This window comes from Pseudophryne corroboree, chromosome 9 (assembly GCF_028390025.1).
Source record: "Pseudophryne corroboree isolate aPseCor3 chromosome 9, aPseCor3.hap2, whole genome shotgun sequence".
NCBI lineage: Eukaryota > Metazoa > Chordata > Amphibia > Anura > Myobatrachidae > Pseudophryne > Pseudophryne corroboree.
Window position 1 is genome coordinate 152978362 of NC_086452.1, and position 24279 is coordinate 153002640.

Here is a 24279-nt window from a genome sequence, read left to right on the forward strand (position 1 = left end):
TGAGCGCTGGGGTGTGAGCTGGCAAACTCCCTCTCTGTTTCTCTGACAGGCTTTACTGTGGGTCTGTCTCCCCTTTGCCCAGTGTGTCTGTAGGTGTCGGTACGCGTGTGCCGGCATGTCTGAGGCGGAGTGCTCTTCCCAGGAGGAGACTGTGTTAGGGGCAGAAACGGCTGTGGGAGTGACCCTGTCGGCACCGCAGACTCCAGATTGGGTAAATGTGTTGAATGCCTTGAATGCTAATGTGGCTCTTATTAATAAGAGATTAGATAGATCTGATTCTCAGAACCAGGCATGGAAGAAATCTGTGGAGGATGTGTTATCACAGGTTCAGACCCCATCGGGGTCACAAAAACGTTCCTTTGCTCAGTTGGCAGACACAGATACCGACACAGACACTGACTCCAGTGTCGACTATAGTGATGCCAGATTAGACCCAAAATTGGCAAAGAACATTCAGTACATGATTGTGGCAATAAAAGACGTGTTACATATCACTGAAGACCCTGCGGTTCTTGATACTAGGGTCTGTATGTATAAGGGAAAGAAACCTGAGGTAACGTTTACTCCCTCTCATGAACTGAATACTCTGTTAGAAAAAATGTGGGAAAATCCTGACAAAAAGTTTCTGATTCCCAAAAGGATTCAGGTGGCGTAGCCGTTCCCCTCTGGGGATAGAGAAAAGTGGGAGTCATCCCCCATTGTGGACAAGGCTCTATCACGGTTGTCTAAAAAGGTGGCTTTACCGTCTCCTGACACGGCAGCCCTTAAGGATCCTGCGAATCGTAGACACAACCATCGTTCCTGCATGGGTGAGTAGTGCTATCAAAAAGTCTAGAGATGTGCACCGGAAATTTTTCGGGTTTTGTGTTTTGGTTTTGGGTTCGGTTCCGTGGCCGTGTTTTGGGTTCGAACGCGTTTTGGCAAAACCTCACCGATTTTTTTTTTTGTCGGATTCGGGTGTGTTTTGGATTCCGGTGTTTTTTTTCAAAAAACCCTAAAAAACAGCTTAAATCATAGAATTTGGGGGTCATTTTGATCCCAAAGTATTATTAACCTCAATAACCATAATTTCCACTCATTTTCAGTCTATTCTGAACACCTCACACCTCACAATATTATTTTTAGTCCTAAAATTTGCACCGAGGTCGCTGGATGACTAAGCTCAGCGACCCAAGTGGCCGACACAAACACCTGGCCCATCTAGGAGTGGCACTGCAGTGTCACGCAGGATGGCCCTTCCAAAAAACACTCCCCAAACAGCACATGAAGCAAAGAAAAAAAGAGGCGCAATGAGGTAGCTGTGTGACTAAGCTCAGCGACCCTAGTGGCCGACACAAACACCTGGCCCATCTAGGAGTGGCACTGCAGTGTCAGGCCGGATGGCCCTTCCAAAAAATACTCCCCAAACAGCACATGACGCAAAGAAGAAGAAAAAGAGGCGCAATGAGGTAGCTGTGTGACTAAGATAAGTGACCCTAGTGGCCGACACAAACACCTGGCCCATCTAGGAGTGGCACTGCAGTGTCACGCAGGATGGCCCTTCCAAAAAATACTCCCCAAACAGCACATGACGCAAAGAAGAAAAAAAAGAGGCGCAATGAGGTAGCTGTGTGACTAAGATAAGCGACCCTAGTGGCCGACACAAACACCTGGCCCATCTAGGAGTGGCACTGCAGTGTCACGCAGGATGGCCCTTCCAAAAAACACTCCCCAAACAGCACATGACGCAAACAAAAATGAAAGAAAAAAGAGGTGCAAGATGGAATTGTCCTTGGGCCCTCCCACCCACCCTTATGTTGTATAAACAGGACATGCACACTTTAACCAACCCATCATTTCAGTGACAGGGTCTGCCACACGACTGTGACTGAAATGACGGGTTGGTTTGGACCCCCACCAAAAAAGAAGCAATTAATCTCTCCTTGCACAAACTGGCTCTACAGAGGCAAGATGTCCACCTCATCATCATCCTCCGATTCATCACCGTGTACATCCCCCTCCTCACAGATTATCAATTCGTCCCCACTGGAATCCACCATCACAGCTCCCTGTGTACTTTGTGGAGGCAATTGCTGCTGGTGAATGTCTCCATGGAGGAATTGATTATAATTCATTTTAATGAACATCATCTTCTCCACATTTTCTGGAAGTAACCTCGTACGCCGATTGCTGACAAGGTGAGCGGCGGCACTAAACACTCTTTCGGAGTACACACTTGTGGGAGGGCAACTTAGGTAGAATAAAGCCAGTTTGTGCAAGGGCCTCCAAATTGCCTCTTTTTCCTGCCAGTATACGTACGGACTGTCTGACGTGCCTACTTGGATGCGGTCATTCATATAATCTTCCACCATTCTTTCAATGGAGAGAGAATCATATGCAGTGCCAGTAGACGACATGTCCGTAATCGTTGTGAGGTCCTTCAGTCCGGACCAGATGTCAGCATCAGCAGTCGCTCCAGACTGCCCTGCATCACCGCCAGCGGGTGGGCTCGGAATTCTGAGCCTTTTCCTCGCACCCCCAGTTGCGGGAGAATGTGAAGGAGGAGATGTTGACAGGTCGCGTTCCGCTTGACTTGACAATTTTCTCACCAGCAGTTCTTTGAACCCCTGCAGACTTGTGTCTGCCGGAAAGAGAGATACAACGTAGGTTTTAAATCTAGGATCGAGCACGGTGGCCAAAATGTAGTGCTCTGATTTCAACAGATTGACCACCCGTGAATCCTTGTTAAGCGAATTAAGGGCTCCATCCACAAGTCCCACATCCCTAGCGGAATCGATCAGTGTTAGCTCCTCCTTCAATGTCTCCAGCTTCTTCTGCAAAAGCCTGATGAGGGGAATGACCTGACTCAGGCTGGCAGTGTCTGAACTGACTTCACGTGTGGCAAGTTCAAAAGTTTGCAGAACCTTGCACAACGTTGAAATCATTCTCCACTGCGCTTGAGACAGGTGCATTCCACCTCCTATATCGTGGTCAGTTGTATAGGCTTGAATGGCCTTTTGCTGCTCCTCCAACCTCTGAAGCATATAGAGGGTTGAATTCCACCTCGTTACCACTTCTTGCTTCAGATGATGGCAGGGCAGGTTCAGGCGTTTTTGGTGTTGCTCCAGTCTTCTGTACGTGGTGCCTGTACGCCGAAAGTGTCCCGCAATTCTTCTGGCCACCGACAGCATCTCTTGCACGCCCCTCTCGTTTTTTAAATAATTCTGCACCACCAAATTCAAGGTATGTGCAAAACATGGGACGTGCTGGAATTTGCCCATATTTAATGCACACACAATATTGCTGGCGTTGTCCGATGCCACAAATCCACAGGAGAGTCCAATTGGGGTAAGCCATTTTGCGATGATCTTCCTCAGTTGCCGTAACAGGTTTTTAGCTGTGTGCGTATTCTGGAAAGCGGTGATACAAAGCGTAGCCTGCCTAGGAAAGAGTTGGCGTTTGCGAGATGCTGCTACTGGTGCCGCCGCTGCTGTTCTTGCGGCGGGAGTCAATACATCTACCCAGTGGGCTGTCACAGTCATATAGTCCTGAGTCTGCCCTGCTCCACTTGTCCACATGTCCGTGGTTAAGTGGACATTGGGTACAACTGCATTTTTTAGGACACTGGTGAGTCTTTTTCTGAGGTCTGTGTAAATTTTCGGTATCGCCTGCCTAGAGAAATGGAACCTAGATGGTATTTGGTACCGGGGACACAGTACCTCAATCAAGTCTATAGTTGGCTCTGCAGTAATGATGGATACCGGAACCACGTTTCTCACCGCCCAGGATGCCAAGGCCTCAGTTATCCGCTTTGCAGCAGGATGACTGCTGTGATATTTCATCTTCCTCGCAAAGGACTGTTGGACAGTCAATTGATTGGTGGAAGTAGTAAAAGTGTTCTTACAACTTCCCCTCTGGGATGACCATCGACTCCCAGCAGCAACAACAGCAGCGCCAGCAGCAGTAGGCGTTACACGCAAGGATGCATCGGAGGAATCCCAGGCAGGAGAGGACTCGTCAGAATTGCCAGTGACATGGCCTGCAGGACTATTGGCATTCCTGGGGAAGGAGGAAATTGACACTGAGGGAGTTGGTGGGGTGGTTTGCGTGAGCTTGGTTACAAGAGGAAGGGATTTACTGGTCAGTGGTCTGCTTCCGCTGTCGCCCAAAGTTTTTGAACTTGTCACTGACTTATGATGAATGCGCTGCAGGTGACGTATAAGGGAGGATGTTCCGAGGTGGTTAACGTCCTTACCCCTACTTATTACAGCTTGACAAAGGCAACACACGGCTTGACACCTGTTGTCCGCATTTCTGTTAAAATACTTCCACACCGAAGAGCTGATTTTTTTGGTATTTTCACCAGGCATGTCAATGGCCATATTCCTCCCACGGACAACAGGTGTCTCCCCGGGTGCCTGACTTAAACAAACCACCTCACCATCAGAATCCTCCTTGTCAATTTCCTCCCCAGCACCAGCAACACCCATATCCTCCTCATCCTGGTGTACTTCAACACTGACATCTTCAATCTGACTATCAGGAACTGGACTGCGGGTGCTCCTTCCAGCACTTGCAGGGGGCGTGCAAATGGTGGAAGGCGCATGCTCTTCACGTCCAGTGTTGGGAAGGTCAGGCATCGCAACCGACATAATTGGACTCTCCTTGTGGATTTGTGATTTCGAAGAACGCACAGTTCTTTGCTGTGCTTTTGCCAGCTTAAGTCTTTTCATTTTTCTAGCGAGAGGCTGAGTGCTTCCATCCTCATGTGAAGCTGAACCACTAGCCATGAACATAGGCCAGGGCCTCAGCCGTTCCTTGCCACTCCGTGTGGTAAATGGCATATTGGCAAGTTTACGCTTCTCCTCCGACGATTTTATTTTAGATTTTTGAGTCCTTTTTTTACTGATATTTTGTGTTTTGGATTTTACATGCTCTGTACTATGACATTGGGCATCGGCCTTGGCAGACGACGTTGATGGAATTTCATCGTCTCGGCCATGACTAGTGGCAGCAGCTTCAGCACGAGGTGGAAGTGGATCTTGATCTTTCCCTATTTTTGGAACCTCAACATTTTTGTTCTCCATATTTTAATAGGCACAACTAAAAGGCACCTCAGGTAAACAATGGAGATGGATGGATACTAGTATACTTATGGATGACGAGTGACTGACGACACAGAGGTAGCTACAGCCGTGGACTACCGTAGTGCGTCTGCTAGTATAGAGATGATAATGATATAAAAAAATATATATATATCACTACTGCAGGTATATATAATATAATGACGGACCTGCTGGACACTGTCAGCAGACTCCTAAACTACTAGTATGATGAAGATAGAAAAAAAAACCCCACCACAGGTAGGTATACAATTATGGACGAGCACTGACGACACAGAGGTAGCCACAGCCATGGACTACCGTACTGCGTCTGCTAGTATAGAGATGATAATGATATAAAAAATATATATATATATCACTACTGCAGGTATATATAATATAATGACGGACCTGCTGGACACTGTCAGCAGACTCCTAAACTACTAGTATGAAGAAGATAGAAAAAAAAACCCCACCACAGGTAGGTATACAATTATGGACGAGCACTGACGACACAGAGGTAGCCACTGCCGTGGACTACCGTACTGCGTCTGCTAGTATAGAGATGATAATGCTATAAAAAATATATATATCACTACTGCAGGTATATATAATATAATGACGGACCTGCTGGACACTGTCAGCAGACTCCTAAACTACTAGTATGAAGAAGATAGAAAAAAAAACCCCACCACAGGTAGGTATACAATTATGGACGAGCACTGACGACACAGAGATAGCCACAGCCGTGGACTACAGTACTGCGTCTGCTAGTATAGAGATGATAATGATATAAAAAATATATATATATCACTACTGCAGGTATATATAATATAATGACGGACCTGCTGGACACTGTCAGCAGACTCCTAAACTACTAGTATGAAGAAGATAGAAAAAAAAAACCCCACCACAGGTAGGTATACAATTATGGACGAGCACTGACGACACAGAGGTAGCCACAGCCGTGGACTACCGTACTGCGTCTGCTAGTATAGAGATGATAATGCTATAAAAAAAATATATATCACTACTGCAGGTATATATAATATAATGACGGACCTGCTGGACACTGTCAGCAGACTCCTAAACTACTAGTATGAAGAAGATAGAAAAAAAACCCCCACCACAGGTAGGTATACAATTATGGACGAGCACTGATGACACAGAGGTAGCTACAGCCGTGGACTACCGTACTGCGTCTGCTAGTATAGAGATGATAATGATATAAAATATATATATATATCACTACTGCAGGTATATATAATATAATGACGGACCTGCTGGACACTGTCAGCAGACTCCTAAACTACTAGTATGAAGAAGATAGAAAAAAAAAACCCCACCACAGGTAGGTATACAATTATGGACGAGCACTGACGACACAGAGATAGCCACAGCCGTGGACTACAGTACTGCGTCTGCTAGTATAGAGATGATAATGATATAAAAAATATATATATATCACTACTGCAGGTATATATAATATAATGACGGACCTGCTGGACACTGTCAGCAGACTACTAAACTACTAGTATGAAGAAGATAGAAAAAAAAAAACCACCACAGGTAGGTATACAATTATGGACGAGCACTGACGACACAGAGGTAGCCACAGCCGTGGACTACCGTACTGCGTCTGCTAGTATAGAGATGATAATGATATAAAAAATATATATATATATCACTACTGCAGGTATATATAATATAATGACGGACCTGCTGGACACTGTCAGCAGACTCCTAAACTACTAGTATGAAGAAGATAGAAAAAAAAACCCCACCACAGGTAGGTATACAATTATGGACGAGCACTGATGACACAGAGGTAGCTACAGCCGTGGACTACCGTACTGCGTCTGCTAGTATAGAGATGATAATGATATAAAAAATATATATATATATCACTACTGCAGGTATATATAATATAATGACGGACCTGCTGGACACTGTCAGCAGACTCCTAAACTACTAGTATGAAGAAGATAGAAAAAAAAACCCATCACAGGTAGGTATACAATTATGGACGAGCACTGACGACACAGAGGTAGCCACAGCCGTGGACTACCGTACTGCGTCTGCTAATATAGAGATGATAAAGATGATAGAGATGAACAAAAAAAATATAACACTACTGCAGGTAAATATTTATATAATATAATGAATGACGGACCTGCTGGACACTGTCAGCAGAATGCGTTTATAGAATAAAAAAAAAAACACCACAGGAGTGTTTAACTTTTTCAGGCAGACAATATACTGGTGGTCACTGGTCAGTCACACTGGCAGCAAAAGTGTGCACTGTACTCCTGCTATAACTGCACCCCAGTCTCCCCCACAATTCAGCTGTGTGAGCAGTGAGCACTCAGCACAGTCAGATATACATAGATGATATTATCATGCAGCACACTGAGGCTGAGCACAGATATGGTATGTGACTGTGTATCGTTTTTTTTCAGGCAGAGAACGGATTATATTCAATAATAAAGTGGTCAGTCACTAGTAACTAACTATCAGCAAAACTCTGCACTCTGAGTACTCCTAATGCTCCCCAAAATTACTAAGTAATCAACTCAAGTGTCTCTATCTACTAACGGAGAGGACGCCAGCCACGTCCTCTCCCTATCAATCTCAATGCACGTGTGAAAATGGCGGCGACGCGCGGCTCCTTATATAGAATCCGAGTCTCGCGATAGAATACGAGCCTCGCGAGAATCCGACAGCGGGGTGATGACGTTCGGGCGCGCTCGGGTTAGCCGAGCAAGGCGGGAAGATCCGAGTCTGCCTCGGACCCGTGTAAAAAGGCTGAAGTTCGGGGGGGTTCGGATTCCGAGGAACCGAACCCGCTCATCTCTAAAAAAGTCGGCAGATAACTTGTCATCTGATATAGATACCCTAGATAGGGATAGTGTCCTGTTAACTCTGGGTTATATCAAGGACGCTGCGGCCTACCTAAATGAGGCCGCGAGAGATATTGGCATTTTGGGATCAAAAGCCAATGCCATGGCGGTTTCAGCTAGGATGGCATTGTGGATTCATCAATGGAATGCTGATGCTGACTCTAAGAAAGCTATGGAGTCTCTCCCATATACAGGTAGTGTCTTGTTTGGTGAGGGTCTCACTGATTTGGTATCTACGGCTACCGCGGGTAAGTCGTCATTTTTGCCTTATGTTCCTCCACAACAAAAGAAAGCACACCAATTTCAGATGCAGTCCTTTCGGCCAAATAAATACAAAAAAGGCCGAGGTTATTCCTTCCTTGCTAATAGGGGAAGAGGAAAAGGTAAAAGATCTCTGGCCGTGGCAGGTTCCCAGGAGCAGAAGTCCTCCCCGGCTTCTGCCAAATCCACTGCATGACGCTGGGGCTCCTCTGCGGGAGTCCGCACCGGTGGGGGCACGTCTCTGGCTCTTCAGTCAATTCTGGGCTTGTTCGGCCCTGGACCCATGGGTTTTAGAAATAGTGTCCCAGGGGTACAAACTGGAGTTTCAAGACGTTCCCCCTCACCGATTTTTCAAATCGGCCTTACCAACTTCTCTTCCGGACAGAAAGGTTGTTTGTGATGCGATACAAAAGTTGTGTCTAGATCAAGTCATTATCAGGGTTCCCCCGTCTCAACAGGGAGAAGGCTTTTATTCAAGCCTGTTTGTGGTCCCGAAGCCGGACGGTTCGGTCAGACCAATTCTGAACCTGAAATCCCTCAATCTTTACCTAAGAAAATTCAAATTCAAGATGGAATCTCTCCGAGCTGTGATCTCCAGTCTGGAGGAAGGGGATTTCATGGTGTCGGTCGACATAAAGGATGCCTACTTACACATCCCCATACCTCCTCCGCATCAGGCTTACCTGAGGTTTGCTATTCAGGATTGTCATTACCAATTTCAGACGTTGCCGTTTGGTCTGTCCACGGCTCCAAGGATTTTCACCAAGATAAAGGCGGAAATGATGGTTCTCCTTCGCATGCAAGGAGTCACAATTATCCCGTACTTGGACGATCTCCTGATAAAGGCGAGATCCAAAGACAAGCTAATGCAGGACATTACGCTCTCCCTGACAGTTCTACCACAACATGGTTGGATCCTAAACTTGCCTAAGTCAAAGTGGAATCCGACAAAACGGCTGTCGTTTTTGAGAATGGTTCTGGACACAGAATTACAGAGAATTTTTCTTCCAGAAGAGAAGGCTCTGGAAATTCAGAGTTTGGTCAAACAAATTCTGAAACCAGCGAGAGTGTCAATCCATCAATGCACTCGATTGCTGGGGAAGATGGTGGCGGCCTACGAGGCCATTCAATTTGGCAGATTCCATGCCAGAGTGTTTCAGTGGGACCTGTTGGACAAGTGGTCCGGATCCCATCTGCACATGCACCGGAAAATAATCCTGTCCGCCAAGACCAGAATCTCACTCCTGTGGTGGCTGCACAGCTCTCACCTCCTACAGGGACGCAGGTTCGGGATCCAGGACTGGATCCTAGTAACCACGGATGCGAGTCTCTGAGGCTGGGGAGCAGTCACACAGAGGGAAACCTTCCAGGGAAAATGGTCAATCCAGGAAGTTTGTCTACACATAAACATTCTAGAGTTAAGGGCCATTTACAACGGTCTTCTTCAAGCAGAACGTCTTCTTCACAACCTGCCCGTCCTAATACAGTCGGACAACATAACAGCAGTAGCGCACATAGACCGCCAGGGCGGAACAAAGAGCAGGGCGGCAATGGCAGAGGCCACAAAAGTTCTCCGCTGGGCGGAAAGACATACAAGCGCTCTGTCAGCAATCTTCATTCCAGGAGTGGACAACTGGGAAGCAAACTTCCTCAGCAGACACGATCTCCATCCAGGAGAGTGGGGTCTTCATCAAGAGGTTTTCACAGAAGTGACAAGTCTTTGGGGAATTCCTCAAATAGACATGATGGCGTCTTGCCTCAACAAGAAACTTCAGAGATATGGGGAGTCATTCCAAGTTGTTCGCTCGTTGCCGATTTTCGCTATGCTGCGAATTGTTGCAAAATGCGCATGCGCAAGGCACGCAGGGCGCATGCGCTTAGTTATTTTACTAAAAACTTAGTAGATTTGCTGTGGATTCTGCGGCGCTTTTCAGTCGCACTGCTGATCGGTGAGGGATTGACAGGAAGGGGGCGTTTCTGGGTGGTAACTGAGCGTTTTCCGGGAGTGTGCTAAAAAACGCAGGCGTGCAAGGGAAAAACGCGGGAGTGTCTGGAGAAACGGGGGAGTGGCTGGCCGAAAGCAGGGCGTGTTTGTGACGTCAAACCAGGAACTAAACGGACCGAGCTGATCGCAATCTAGGAGTAGGTCTGGAGCTACTCAGAAACTGCAAGAAAAAATGTAGTTGCAATTCTGCTAATATTTCGATCGCTATTATGCTAAGCTAACATACACTCCCAGAGGGCGGCGGCCTAGCCGTGTGCAATGCTGCTAAAAGCAGCTAGCGAGCGAACAACTCGGAATGACCCCCATTGTTCCAGGTCGAGGGATCCACAAGCAATAGCAGTGGACGCGCTAGTGACACCGTGGGTGTTTCAGTCGGTGTACGTGTTCCCTCCACTTCCACTCATTCCAAAGGTGCTAAAGATCATAAGAAGAACAAAGGTTCAGGCGATCCTCATTGTTCCGGATTGGCCAAAGAGGGCTTGGTATCCAGATCTTCAGGAATTACTCATAAGAGATCCCTGGCCTCTTCCTCTACGAGAGGATCTGTTACAGCAGGGGCCATGCGTATTTCACGACTTACCGCGGCTACGTTTGACGGCTTGGCGGTTGAACGCCGGATCCTAGCCCGAAAGGGTATTCCCAATGAAGTCATTCCCACACTTCTTCAGGCTAGAAAAGGAGTACCGTCTACACATTATCACCGTATTTGGAGAAAATATGTGTCTTGGTGTGAATCCAAGAAGGCTCCTACGGTAGGATTTCAGTTAGGGTGTTTTCTCCATTTCCTGCAAGTGGATGCGGGCCTAAAGTTAGGCTTGATTAAAGTACAAATTTCGGCCTTATCAGTTTTCTTTCAGAAACAATTGGCCTCCTTTCCAGAAGTTCAGACTTTCGTGAAAGGAGTTTTGCATATCCAACCTCCGTTTGTGCCCCCAGTGGCACCATGGGATCTTAACGTGGTGTTGCATTTCCTTCAGACACATTGGTTTGGACCTTTACAGAAGGTAGAGTTGAAATTTCTCACTTGGAAAGTGGTCATGCTATTGGCCTTAGCATCCGCAAGGCGGGTGTCTGAGTTAGCGGCTTTGTCTCACAAGAGTCCTTATTTAATCATCCATGAAGATAGAGCGGAGTTGAGGACTTGTCAACAATTTCTGCCGAAGGTGGTTTCATCATTCCACATGAACCAGCCTATTGTGGTACCGGTGGCTACTGACGCCTTTGCGGAGTCAAAATCTCTCGATGTTGTCAGGGCCTCAAAGATTTATGTCACCAGAACAGCTCATCTTAGGAAAACGGAAGCTCTGTTTGTCCTATATGCTGCCAACAAGATTGGAACGCCTGTTTCCAAGCAGACTATTGCGCGCTGGATCTGTAATACGATTCAGCAAGCTCATTCTACGGCTGGATTGCCGTTACCAAAATCCGTAATGGCCCACTCTACCAGAAAGGTGGGCTCGTCCTGGGCGGCTGCCCGGGGCGTCTCGGCATTACAACTCTGCCGAGCAGCTACTTGGTCGGGTTCAAACACTTTTGCGAAATTTTACAAGTTTGATACCCTGGCTGATGAGGACCTCATGTTTGGTCAATCGGTGCTGCAGAGTCATCCACACTCTCCCGCCAGTTCTAGAGCTTTGGTATAAACCCCATGTTTCTTGAAGCGTCCCCAGCATCCTCTAGGAAGTATGAGAAAATAGGATTTTAATACCTACCGGTAAATCCTTTTTTCTTAGTCCGTAGAGGATGCTGGGCGCCCGTTCCAGTGCGGACTCTATCTGCAGTTATTAGTTATGTTTACACACAGATTGTGTTTCTGTTATAGTCAGCCTGTTGCTGACATGGTTCATGCCTTTGACTGGAGTTCTGTTGAATGCCATGTTGTACGGCGTGTTTGTGGTGTGAGCTGGTGTGTATCTCACCTTAGTTTAAAAATAAATCCTTTTCCTCGAAATGTCTGTCTCCCTGGGCACAGTTCCTATAACTGGAGTCTGGAGGAGGGGCATAGAGGGAGGAGCCAGGTCACACCCCTTAAAAGTCTTAAAGTGTCCATGTCTCCTGCGGATCCCGTCTATACCCCATGGTTCTTGAAGTGTCCCCAGCATCCTCTACGGACTAAGAGAAAAGGATTTACCGGTAGTTATTAAAATCCTATTTTAATTGTAAAGGCCCGATTTATGGTTGAACCTAAAAATGCGACTATGTAGTTTGAAGTCTGTCATATAAATACATCCATCACAAAAATGTGTCTGTCGTCATCACCATCAACATGAAAAATTATACCAGGCATATGGGACGTACAATGATATGCATCCTAAAAGGTGTACATACTATGTGCCTAATTCAGACCTGATCGGAACAGCAACATATTTCTGTAATGGGCAAAACCATGTGCAGTGCAGGGGGGGGCAGATGTAACATGTGCAGAGAGAGGTAGATTTGGTGGGTGTTCAAACTGAAATCTACATTGCAGTGTAAAAATAAAGCAGCCAGTATTTACCCTGCACATAAACAATATAACCCACCCAAATCTAACTCTCTCTGGTCATGTTATATCTGCCCCCCCCCCCCCCCCTTCCCTGCAGTGCACATGGTTTTGCCCATTATAGAAAGATTTTGCATTTGCAATCAGGTCTAATTTAGGCCCTATATCTTAAGGATACCTCTTTAGTAGATTAACTTGCGTCTCCGGGTTCAGTAGGATTTACGACGGTCAAGATGCCAGCCATCAGTATACCGACAACTGCATCCTGGCCGTCAGTATGCCAACAGTGGGGTGAGCGCAAAGAGACCCCTTGTGTCCCCTTGCTGCGCCCGCCACAGGTTCTATTCCCTCTCTGTGGGCGTCGTAGACACCTACGAGTGGGAATAGCCCCTGTGCGCTGGGATTCCGGCTGTCGGTATTGTCAGCTGTCGGATACCTGACAGCCGGCAATGTAACTGCATCCAGTGTCTCCATGTCTTTTCTGTACCAAACATACACGTGAGGGCCCCAACCCACCCCTCTAAGTGCAGAGCACACAAGTCTAAGATAAACTCAATTTAAAATACTGCTGTAGGTTTTGCACATTTGTGCTGCAACAAATTTAATGAGGGTCATATTTTTACAAGGCAAATGTAAACTGTATATCAGTCTCTGTGTATTTTTGTATTAAAAACATGTAACTTTGTATTTTTGTAATTGAGTTTATATTTCTTTCCCAGGCTGACTACATCGGTGGATGTTGTGGTTGCTATTTGTGTTATCTTTGCCATGTCTTTCATACCAGCAAGTTTTGTGCTGTATTTGATCCAAGAGAGGGTATCTAACGCCAAGCACCTTCAGTTTGTCAGTGGTGTCACACCAACCGTGTACTGGCTCACTAACTTCTCTTGGGACATAGTAAGTGCACAAGGTCTTCATCCCTTATGTCGTATAATAGTGCTCTGCATATATATTATGTTTAAGGAATGTTGATATGCAGAGGGGTGCATGACCATTTTTACTCTGCAAAAGGAACTGATTTTTGTCCATTTCTACTGAAGTTGGCAAAGATTAGGTGGTGCTCTATAATTTTAATGCAATCAATTTTCCAGTTTCAATATGGTGGATAATCATAGTTCTAGATACAGTGTGCCCGATGCCAAGCTTCAAACACACAAAAGTGTTTCCTGCCTCTCTACAAACCTAGGTGCAAATGTAGTTTGCAAAGGCGTCTTCGAAGAGTGAAGGTAGGCATGCGCCTCAATGGAATATATTATTGAACTTTCTCTAAAGACTCTTTTATGACTGAGCAAAATGCGAGCGGAGAGGCCCAACTGTCATTATTGCCACAGTAATTGCGGTGCAAGATCCTTGACATTTTCAATAGATAAAAAGGTTGTTTAGACTCCTGCTAAATCAAGATTGAATCAGAATCAACTTTATTAGCCAGGTATAAAACCCGGAATATATACCCGGAATTTAACTCCAGTCTGCTGCTACACCAGGTACTCAAAGTGTGAAACATCCACATTTCACATGGAAAACTTAATTCCAGGAATATACACCAAGCTGCAGTATACATCAAATTGTTCTGCAATAATCAGTGGCAATTTGTCCTGGCTAGCAGTGTACAAATTAGTGTTTGATGTCACAGAGCTGGAAGTGACTGATTTATACCCCTTTTCCACCTACTAAGCACGGGTCGCAGCCGGGAGCCTGACACGGGTGCTACGTGGCTGCGGCCCGTGCTCAGCCCCCTTTCCCACTGCGCTCACCAACCCGGCTTATTGCCGGGTTGGTGCCGCTGCTAGTGGCGCGGCAGGGGCAGCGCTGGGAGTTCACATAATCTCCCAGCACCGCCCTTCCATACAGTGTAAACGGGAGCCGCGTCGCATCGACGCGGCTTCCGTATACACTACAACCCTACCCGTATCATTCCCGTGTCCTACCCAGGTAGTTGCCTGGGTAGGATTCATGGGTCACTTGATCCGGGTTTTTGCGGGGGGACCCTTTTCCACTAGCAAAATACATGGGTAAATGCGCGCCCCCGTGCATTTACCCGTGTTTTTTGAGCTAGTGGAAAAGGGGTATTAGTGTGGTGCATTTATAAATGACCAAGTAGGAAATGTTCTTTTTCTTAGGCCACTGATCTGTTGTTGTTGTTGTTGTTGTTGTTGTTGTTGTTGTTATTATTATTATCTCCTATATAATAGCCCAGATCTGTGACTCTGTGCCTGTGTGTATAACGCTGAGAGTGGCTAGGAGCTCTCATTGGGTTAGCAGCAGGTCTGTCACACCCAGTCCACAGCTGATTGGGCGAGAAATGCCCTCCCACACAGGTTACATCCAATGGGAGGCTCTGCCCTTTGGCTGCTGTGTGTTCCAACTTCCCAGAGCAGGATTAACAATGGAGCTGCAGCTCCAGGTCCACACCCCAAAATATGCCCACTGCATCTGCAGCAACATACCCTCCAACAATTTACACATAAAAATCTATACAAATTTGAAAAGGGGGCGTGGCCTTGGGTACAGCAGCGTGACCATGCCCCTTTTCCTATACTTTCAATGGAAGCTTGGAGAGCCAAAAATCGGTACGGACCATAAAAAAAAGGTAGTTGGAGGGTATGCCGCTCCATCAAGTCTCTGCACTGTAGATAGGGGATAAAAAAACAAGGGGCTACGGCCCCTTAACCATCGCACGCCCTTTGTCCATGCAATATTTAACCACTCACACAATTATGATTGGAGGTAATACTCCATATAATACAAATATTGCACGCCACAAGGGTATGCAAGGGTTAAGGGGGCATAGCCCCTTACGACGGTGTGAAGAGCGCCCGTAGGGCGCGATGAATCACCTAGTTATTATTATTAGTGTCTAATGCTTTCTTATTTCTTAGACATTTTTTTTTCTACACAGGCAAACTATGCTGTAAGTGTGGCTATGGTGGTGATAATATTCATAGTGTTTGAAAAAAAAGCATATACGTCCTCGTCAAACCTACCAGCACTCATAGCCCTACTCTTTTTCTATGGGTAAGTAATACAGTAGTTGCATATAGATTTATTTCATAGTGTGCAATGCCTATTCCCTGGTGGCCACTGTACAATGCCTATTTCCTGGGGGCCACTGAACAATGCCTATTCCCTGGGGACTAGTGTACAATGCCTATTCCCTGGTGGCCACTGAACAATGCCTATTCCCTGGTGGCCAGTGTACAATGCCTATTCCCTGGGGACTAGTGTACAATGCCTATTCCCTGGGGACTTGTGTACAATGCCTATTCCCTGGTGGCCACTGTAAAATGTCTTTTCCCTGGTGGCCAGTGTACAATGCCTATTCCCTGGTGGCCAGTGTACAATGCCTATTCCCTGGTGGCCAGTGTACAGTGCCTTTTCCCTGGGGACTAGTGTACAATGCCTATTCCCTGGGGCCACTGTACAATCCCTATTCCCTGGTGGCCACTGTAAAATGTCTTTTCTTTGGTGGCCAGTGTACAATGCCTATTCCCTGGTGGCCAGTGTACAATGCCTTTTCCCTGGTGGCCAGTGTACAATGCCTTTTCCCTGGGGACTAGTGTACAATGCCTATTCCCTGGGGCCACTGTACAATGTCTATTGCCTGGTGGCCAGTGTACAATGCCTATTCTCTAGTGGTCACTGTACAATGCCTGTTCTCTGGTGGCCACTCTACAACGCTTATTCCCTGGAGGCAACTGTACAATGCCTATTCACTAGTGGCCACTGTACAATTCCTATTCTTTGGTGTCCAGTATACAATGCCTATCCTCTAGTGGCCACTATACAATGCCTATTTACTGGTGTCCAGTGTACAATGCCTAATCCCCGGTGGCCATTGCACAATGCCTATTACCTAGGGGTCAGCATACAATGCCTATTCCCTGGGGGCCAGCGTACAATGCACATTCCCTTGTGATCAGTGTACAACGTCTTATACCTGGTGGCCAGTGTACAATGCCTATTCCCTGGTGGCCAGTGTACAATGCCTATTCCCTGGTGGCCAGTGTACAATTCCTATTCCCTGGTGGCCAGTGTACAATGTTTATTCCTCAGGGGTCAGTGTACAATTTCTATTCCCTGGTGGCCAGTGTACAATGCCTATTCCCTGGTGGCCAGTGTACAATGCCTATTCCCTGGTGGCCAGTGTACAACGCCTATTCCCTAGGGGTCAGTGTACAATTCCTATTCCCTGGTGGCCAGTGTACAATTCCTATTCCCTGGTGGCCAGTGTACAACGCCTATTCCCTGGTGGCCAGTGTACAACGCCTATTCCCTGGTGGCCAGTGTACAACGCCTATTCCCTGGTGGCCAGTGGACAACGCCTATTCCCTGGTGGCCAGTGTACAATTCCTATTCCACAGTGGCCATTGTAATGTATAGAAACAATTCTCTATTGAGCAGTATACAATGTATATGCTCACTGTGCTGTACAGCAGTTTCTCCCACTGGCTAAGTCTAGGCCCTGGTAAATTCATGTACATATTGGGGGGAATTCAAATGTTTGAAAAGTCGGTTGGGTGTCTGTTTTTTCCTGTCTATTAGATAGGAAAAAACAGCCATCAAACTGACTTTTCAAACATTTGAATACCGCCCATTATGTCCAGACTCGTGTACAATAAAGAGAGCAGACTCTGTGGCTCAATTATGTCAAATACAGCCGAGTCTACGGTGGCCAGTGTGCTGGTAGTAAAGTGTACAGCCTTGGTGGCTGCCGTGTACAGTCCAGTCCATGGTGGCCATAAAACTATAAAACCCTGTCACCGGGGTGCAGTATTCAATATACTGTACAGTACTATGTATCAAAGAGATATCCTAATATATTTGCTAAGTCCTGCATAGAAGTACAACTTATGAAATGAGTCCTATTTGATAACTTAACACTGTCTTCTATAGCAAGCATTCAACTATTTCTAACTTTGAATTTCAGAGTCAGGTCACATGTAACATGTTTGGCGGACTTGTGCTAGCAATCTAGACATCACCTACACTTTTTTCCTGACAGAGGGGGTCATTCCGAATTGATCGCTCGCTGCCGATTTTCGCAGCGCAGCGATCAGGTAAAAAAACTGCAAAACTGCGCATGCGTATGCACCGCAATGCGCAGGCGCATCGTACGGGTACAAAGAGGATCGTGCTGGGCAATGGGTTTAGCAAAGATTCCATTCGCACAGCCGAACGCAAGGTGATTGACAGAAAGAGGGCGTTTATGGGTATCAACTGACCGTTTTCTGGTATTGTTTGTGAAAACGCAGGCGTGTCCAGGCGTTTGCTGGGCGGGTGTCTGACGTAAATTCCGGCACCAAAAAGACTGACGTGATCGCAAGGTCTGAGTAAGTCCAGAGCTACTCTGAAACTGCACAAAATGTTTTTGCTGCGCTCGGCTGCAAAGGCGTTTGCACACTTGCAAAGTGAAAATACACTCCCCCGTGGGCGGCAACTATGCGTTTGCACGGCTGCTAAAAGTAGCTAGCGAGTGAACAACTCGGAATGACCCCCCGAGATCCCACATATCTCCTTGTAAATGCTTCATACCAGTCATACTAAGTTTGTATACATTATGACGTGCTTATCTTAGAATGGCCACTAGATGGTGCTCTTTACTCTGTCTTGGCCTTACATGCTTCATCATAGAAAACACAAATTATGTTTTATATTAGTGCACGATACAAATTGATACAAATACTATCTGGGCTCTATTCTGAAGGAGGAACCTATTCAATTTAGAGAGACAAGATTTTCTACTAGGATTGCATATGCCATGAAATATTTGTTGCTGTCTGTATTGAACTCTCCTTTGAACCTTAGCCATATTTTATGTGTGTTATTATATTGCTTTATGTGTTAAATAGGTAACCAAATATGCAATGATATTTGTGTCTTTGATCAGAATTTAATTCTTTGGGTTTGTTACCATTTAAATAAATACCTGTAGTTGAAACCCTTCCCAAAAAAAGGATAAACCGAACATCCCAGACACACAATAACTAATTTCTATGGCCCTCATTCCGAGTCGTTCGCTCGGTATTTTTCATCGCATCGCAGTGAAATTCCGCTTAGTGCGCATGCGCAATATTCGCACTGCGACTGCGCCAAGTATCTTTGCTATGAAGATAGTATTTTTACTCACGGCTTTTTCATCGCTCCGGCGATCGTAATGTGATTGACAGGAAATGGGTGTTACTGGGCGGAAACAGGCCGTTTTATGGGCGTGTGGCTGAAAACGCTACCGTTTCCGGAAAAAACGCAGGAGTGGCCGGAGAAACGGGGGAGTGGTTGGGCGAACGCTGGGTGTGTTTGTGACGTCAAACCAGGAACGACAAGCACTGAACTGATCGCACAGGCAGAGTAAGTGTGGAGCTACTCTGAAACTGCTAAGTAGTTTGTGATCGCAATATTGCGAATACATCGGTCGCAATTTTAAGATGCTAAGATACACTCCCAGTAGGCGGCGGCTTAGCGTGTGTAACTCTGCTAAATTCGCCTTGCGACCGATCAACTCGGAATGAGGGCCTATATTGTTGAATATAAAGAGAGTTTTAAGCCAAATGATATCTTATTTGTATTTGCAGATGGGCTGTAATTCCTATGATGTATCCCGCATCATATCTTTTCAATGTGCCAAGCACAGCCTATGTTGCTTTATCATGTATGAATCTGTTTATTGGCATAAACAGCAGCGCTATTACTTTCATCCTGGATCTCTTTGAAAACAACAGGGTGAGTAAGAGAACGTCTGGAGGCTTGTTATATAACAGGCTGCAGAGTGCATGCATGTGACTAGTAACTACCAATCAGGCATTTGCCTTCTTTATGGAGCTTGCGATTGACTGACTAATCTTCAGATCTGATTGGTCGCTATGGCCCACAGTTTATTTAGGCTATTATTAATCTGTCAGTAAATTCACCTAAAAACAAGTAAATTGAAAAAGTAACCATAAACTATTCTTTATATAGCACTGTCTCCTGATCACAGTTGGGAATAGCTATCCTGTAATTGGGGTCTTCAGCCATATATATTTATATATATATATATATATATATATATATATATATATATATATATACAAATCGTTCTCTCAAAACAGAATATTTACATGTAAAATATACTAAAAAAAATTACAAATCTAGAAAAAAGTTGTTGATTTATTTAAAAAAATAGCAACTTAACAATTGAAATGCATAATGTAAATATAGTGGGTAAGCAGATTGCAGCTAAATAGATCTGTGTAGTGAGTGGCTGCACAAGGCACAGGGCCTGATCCAGGGCACATAGTGCAACTGTGATTTCTGCAGCAGGGTACATTGGTTTCCACAGGGAAACATCGGGTGTAGAGTGGATCTTGATCCAGAGAGGCACCAACAGGCTAAAGCTTTAGGCTGTCCCAGGATGCATTGTGGGGCCTCTGCTATAACCCCGCCTCCAGGCACTGTGAGCTCAGTTTTGAGTTGGTGCCTGTAGAAGCAGTCACTAACAGAAGGGCTGCACTGGGCAGCCCTGAAAAAGCTTTTTCTGACAGAAAATTTCTTCAAAACTGGGCTGTCAGCGCTGTATGTAATGGTGACACTTCAGCGCTGCAGCTCCATCACCTCCCAAGCGGCGTTGCATACTCCCGCGGCCTGTTCCCAGGTACTTGTGGCAGAGATGCTTCGGCTCTAGGCACACGGTTGCAGACGCTCTCCTGGTTCGCATGGCTGCTACAGGGAAACGGTAAGAGGGTCCCCCAGGCGGGACCCGCCACTAAATTGCGTTCCTGTTGCAGTCTAGGGAGGCAAACTGCAACGCTGGCGTGGACACTAACCGAGCAGGGACCCCACTATATCCACCAGGGCATAGGAGTACAGGTCGGCTATACTAATATCCATTTTAATAAAACTCCATAATACCAGGTGGTGTAGTCCAGCATAGGGGAACCGGCGCTTGTCCTGTAGCCTCTCCCCCCGGTTCAGGGTGCCATCTACTGCTGGTGTTCCCGCCCTGGAGCTGCCTCACACTCTCCCTCACTCCCTGGTCTTCGGGATTGCAGGGCAAGGTCTCCTTTGTAAACCCACCTGTACATCAGCGCCGTGGTTTTACAAGCACTTAAGTATTCTACATGTCGATATTAAGATAGCGTTAGTTAAGAACAAGTGTACCCGTGCCAGAATATATTGTACGAGTATTCTAATATATACATCCAGTCTCAGACCGTGCATTGTTATATATAATATACATATACTAGTCCAGTGCAGTTTTATTGTATTACTAAAATAATTATCTGCATTGTCACTGTGACTGTGTGTGCCTCTATCTGCTGTGTGGATTTCACTTTCAGTGTATCCCAGCTATATCTATCACTGTATTCTGTACCCTAGGGGACTAGGTGCGTCAGGGTCCATATATAGTGCTTCACAGTATTTACCAATTAAAGTGTGCTCTACTGTGTACTCAGTCACCTAATACCAGATTTATTTGCTGGTGTTGCGTACTGCGGGCTCAGTCGCATAATACCGGACTTATTCGCTGGTGTTTGTGTACTGTGTACGCAGTCACATACTAGGGAATTTATTTGCAGGTATTGCACTCTGTCTGGCTGTGTCGTACTAATACACTCTGCGGTTGCATTCCCTAATAATGTCTAACACAAAGGGCGAGAAATCCGAGGACGCTCCTGCATCCTGCAGCGCATGCGCCAAGGATTTGCCTGAGGAAGTTTTGTATGACGGTCTGTGTACTATTTGCCATACATCTCCCAGTCAGTCCGCAGCTCCTGTAACCAATCAGGAGCCACCTTGGGCGGCATTCTCAACTATACTCAATACGCTTGTGACACGCCTTATGCCCCCTATGTGACCTCCTGTGCAATTACAGCCACATATTGTCCCTATGGTAAATCCGCCTTGGGCGGATAATTTGTCTACCCAGTTGCAGCAATGGAGTCACTCCTTGGTTAGACATAAAACTGCCCAAAGTCACTCTCGTGTCATAGGGTTATCTAAGCGGGCTACTTCCTCCTCACAATCCACTAATCTCTCAGAAGATTCTTCTGATGAGGGTGGGAAGTATACTGTCCCATCAGCTGCTTTTGGCGAGGAATCCACTACCCAGGTTGATGTCTCTAACTTAGTGTTTGCTGTTAAGCAGATCCTACTGATGATGACGAGGATTCCACTACGGTGTCTAAAAAACCTGATAGGTTTGAACGTCAGAAAGGTAACTAAAACGTTATTACTTCTGACCATCTAGTGGACATACGACAAGAACCCTGGTCTTTTCAAGGAATGAAATTCTCCCTGTCTAAAAGGATGGTAGCTCGCTATCCTCTCCCTACAGAGTTGTGTACAAGTAGAGATGTGCACCGGAAATTTTTCGGGTTTTGTGTTTTGGTTTTGGGTTCGGTTCCGCGGCCGTGTTTTGGGTTCGACCGCGTTTTGGCAAAACCTCACCGAATTTTTTTTGTCGGATTCGGGTGTGTTTTGGATTCGGGTGTTTTTTTCAAAAAACACTAAAAAACAGCTTAAATCATAGAATTTGGGGGTCATTTTGATCCCAAAGTATTATTAACCTCAAAATCCATAATTTCCACTCATTTTCAGTCTATTCTGAATACCTCACACCTCACAATATTATTTTTAGTCCTAAAATTTGCACCGAGGTCGCTGGATGACTAAGCTAAGCGACCCTAGTGGCCGACACAAACACCGGGCCCATCTAGGAGTGGCACTGCAGTGTCACGCAGGATGGCCCTTCCAAAAAACACTCCCCAAACAGCACATGACGCAAAGAAAAAAAGAGGCGCAATGAGGTAGCTGTGTGAGTAAGATAAGCGACCCTAGTGGCCGACACAAACACCGGGCCCATCTAGGAGTGGCACTGCAGTGTCACGCAGGATGGCCCTTCCAAAAAACACTCCCCAAACAGCACATGACGCAAAGAAAAAAAGAGGCGCAATGAGGTAGCTGTGTGAGTAAGATAAGCGACCCTAGTGGCCGACACAAACACCGGGCCCATCTAGGAGTGGCACTGCAGTGTCACGCAGGATGGCCCTTCCAAAAAACACTCCCCAAACAGCACATGACGCAAAGAAAAAAAGAGGCGCAATGAGGTAGCTGTGTGAGTAAGCTAAGCGACCCTAGTGGCCGACACAAACACCTGGCCCATCTAGGAGTGGCACTGCAGTGTCACGCAGGATGGCCCTTCCAAAAAACACTCCCCAAACAGCACATGACGCAAAGAAAAAAAGAGGCGCAATGAGGTAGCTGTGTGAGTAAGCTAAGCGACCCTAGTGGCCGACACAAACACCTGGCCCATCTAGGAGTGGCACTGCAGTGTCACGCAGGATGGCCCTTCCAAAAAACACTCCCCAAACAGCACATGACGCAAAGAAAAAAAGAGGCGCAATGAGGTAGCTGTGTGAGTAAGCTAAGCGACCCTAGTGGCCGACACAAACACCTGGCCCATCTAGGAGTGGCACTGCAGTGTCACGCAGGATGGCCCTTCCAAAAAACACTCCCCAAACAGCACATGACGCAAAGAAGAAAAAAAGAGGCGCAATGAGGTAGCTGTGTGAGTAAGATAAGCGACCCTAGTGGCCGACACAAACACCGGGCCCAACTAGGAGTGGCACTGCAGTGTCACGCAGGATGGCCCTTCCAAAAAACACTCCCCAAACAGCACATGACGCAAATAAAAATGAAAGAAAAAAGAGGTGCAAGATGGAATTGTCCTTGGGCCCTCCCACCCACCCTTATGTTGTATAAACAGGACATGCACACTTTAACCAACCCATCATTTCAGTGACAGGGTCTGCCACACGACTGTGACTGAAATGACGGGTTGGTTTGGACCCCCACCGAAAAAGAAGCAATTAATCTCTCCTTGCACAAACTGGCTCTACAGAGGCAAGATGTCCACCTCATCATCATCCTCCGATATATCACCGTGTACATCCCGCTCCTCACAGATTATCAATTCGTCCCCACTGGAATCCACCATCTCAGCTCCCTGTGTACTTTGTGGAGGCAATTGCTGCTGGTCAATGTCTCCACGGAGGAATTGATTATAATTCATTTTAATGAACATCATCTTCTCCACATTTTCTGGAAGTAACCTCGTACGCCGATTGCTGACAAGGTGAGCGGCGGCACTAAACATTCTTTCGGAGTACACACTTGTGGGAGGGCAACTTAGATAGAATAAAGCCAGTTTGTGCAAGGGCCTCCAAATTGCCTCTTTTTCCTGCCAGTATAAGTACGGACTGTCTGACGTGCCTACTTGGATTCGGTCACTCATATAATCCTCCACCATTCTTTCAATGGGGAGAGAATCATATGCAGTGACAGTAGACGACATGTCCGTAATCGTTGTCAGGTCCTTCAGTCCGGACCAGATGTCAGCATCAGCAGTCGCTCCAGACTGCCCTGCATCACCGCCAGCGGGTGGGCTCGGAATTCTGAGCCTTTTCCTCGCAACTCCAGTTGCGGGAGAATGTGAAGGAGGAGATGTTGACAGGTCGCGTTCCGCTTGACTTGACAATTTTGTCACCAGCAGGTCTTTGAACCCCAGCAGACTTG

The 24279-nt window shown here is 46.3% G+C and overlaps 1 protein-coding gene across 1 annotated transcript in view; it reads left to right on the plus strand.

Moving 5' to 3' along the window:
- The window catches only part of ABCA4 (ATP binding cassette subfamily A member 4), a 502596-nt gene that overhangs the window by 339319 nt on the left and 138998 nt on the right, over positions 1–24279 (plus strand). The window contains exons 37-39 of the mRNA XM_063941498.1: positions 13449–13626; positions 15629–15744; positions 19299–19446. Coding sequence (XP_063797568.1) covers positions 13449–13626; positions 15629–15744; positions 19299–19446 — 442 coding nt within the window. The remainder of the gene's footprint in view (positions 1–13448; positions 13627–15628; positions 15745–19298; positions 19447–24279) is intronic.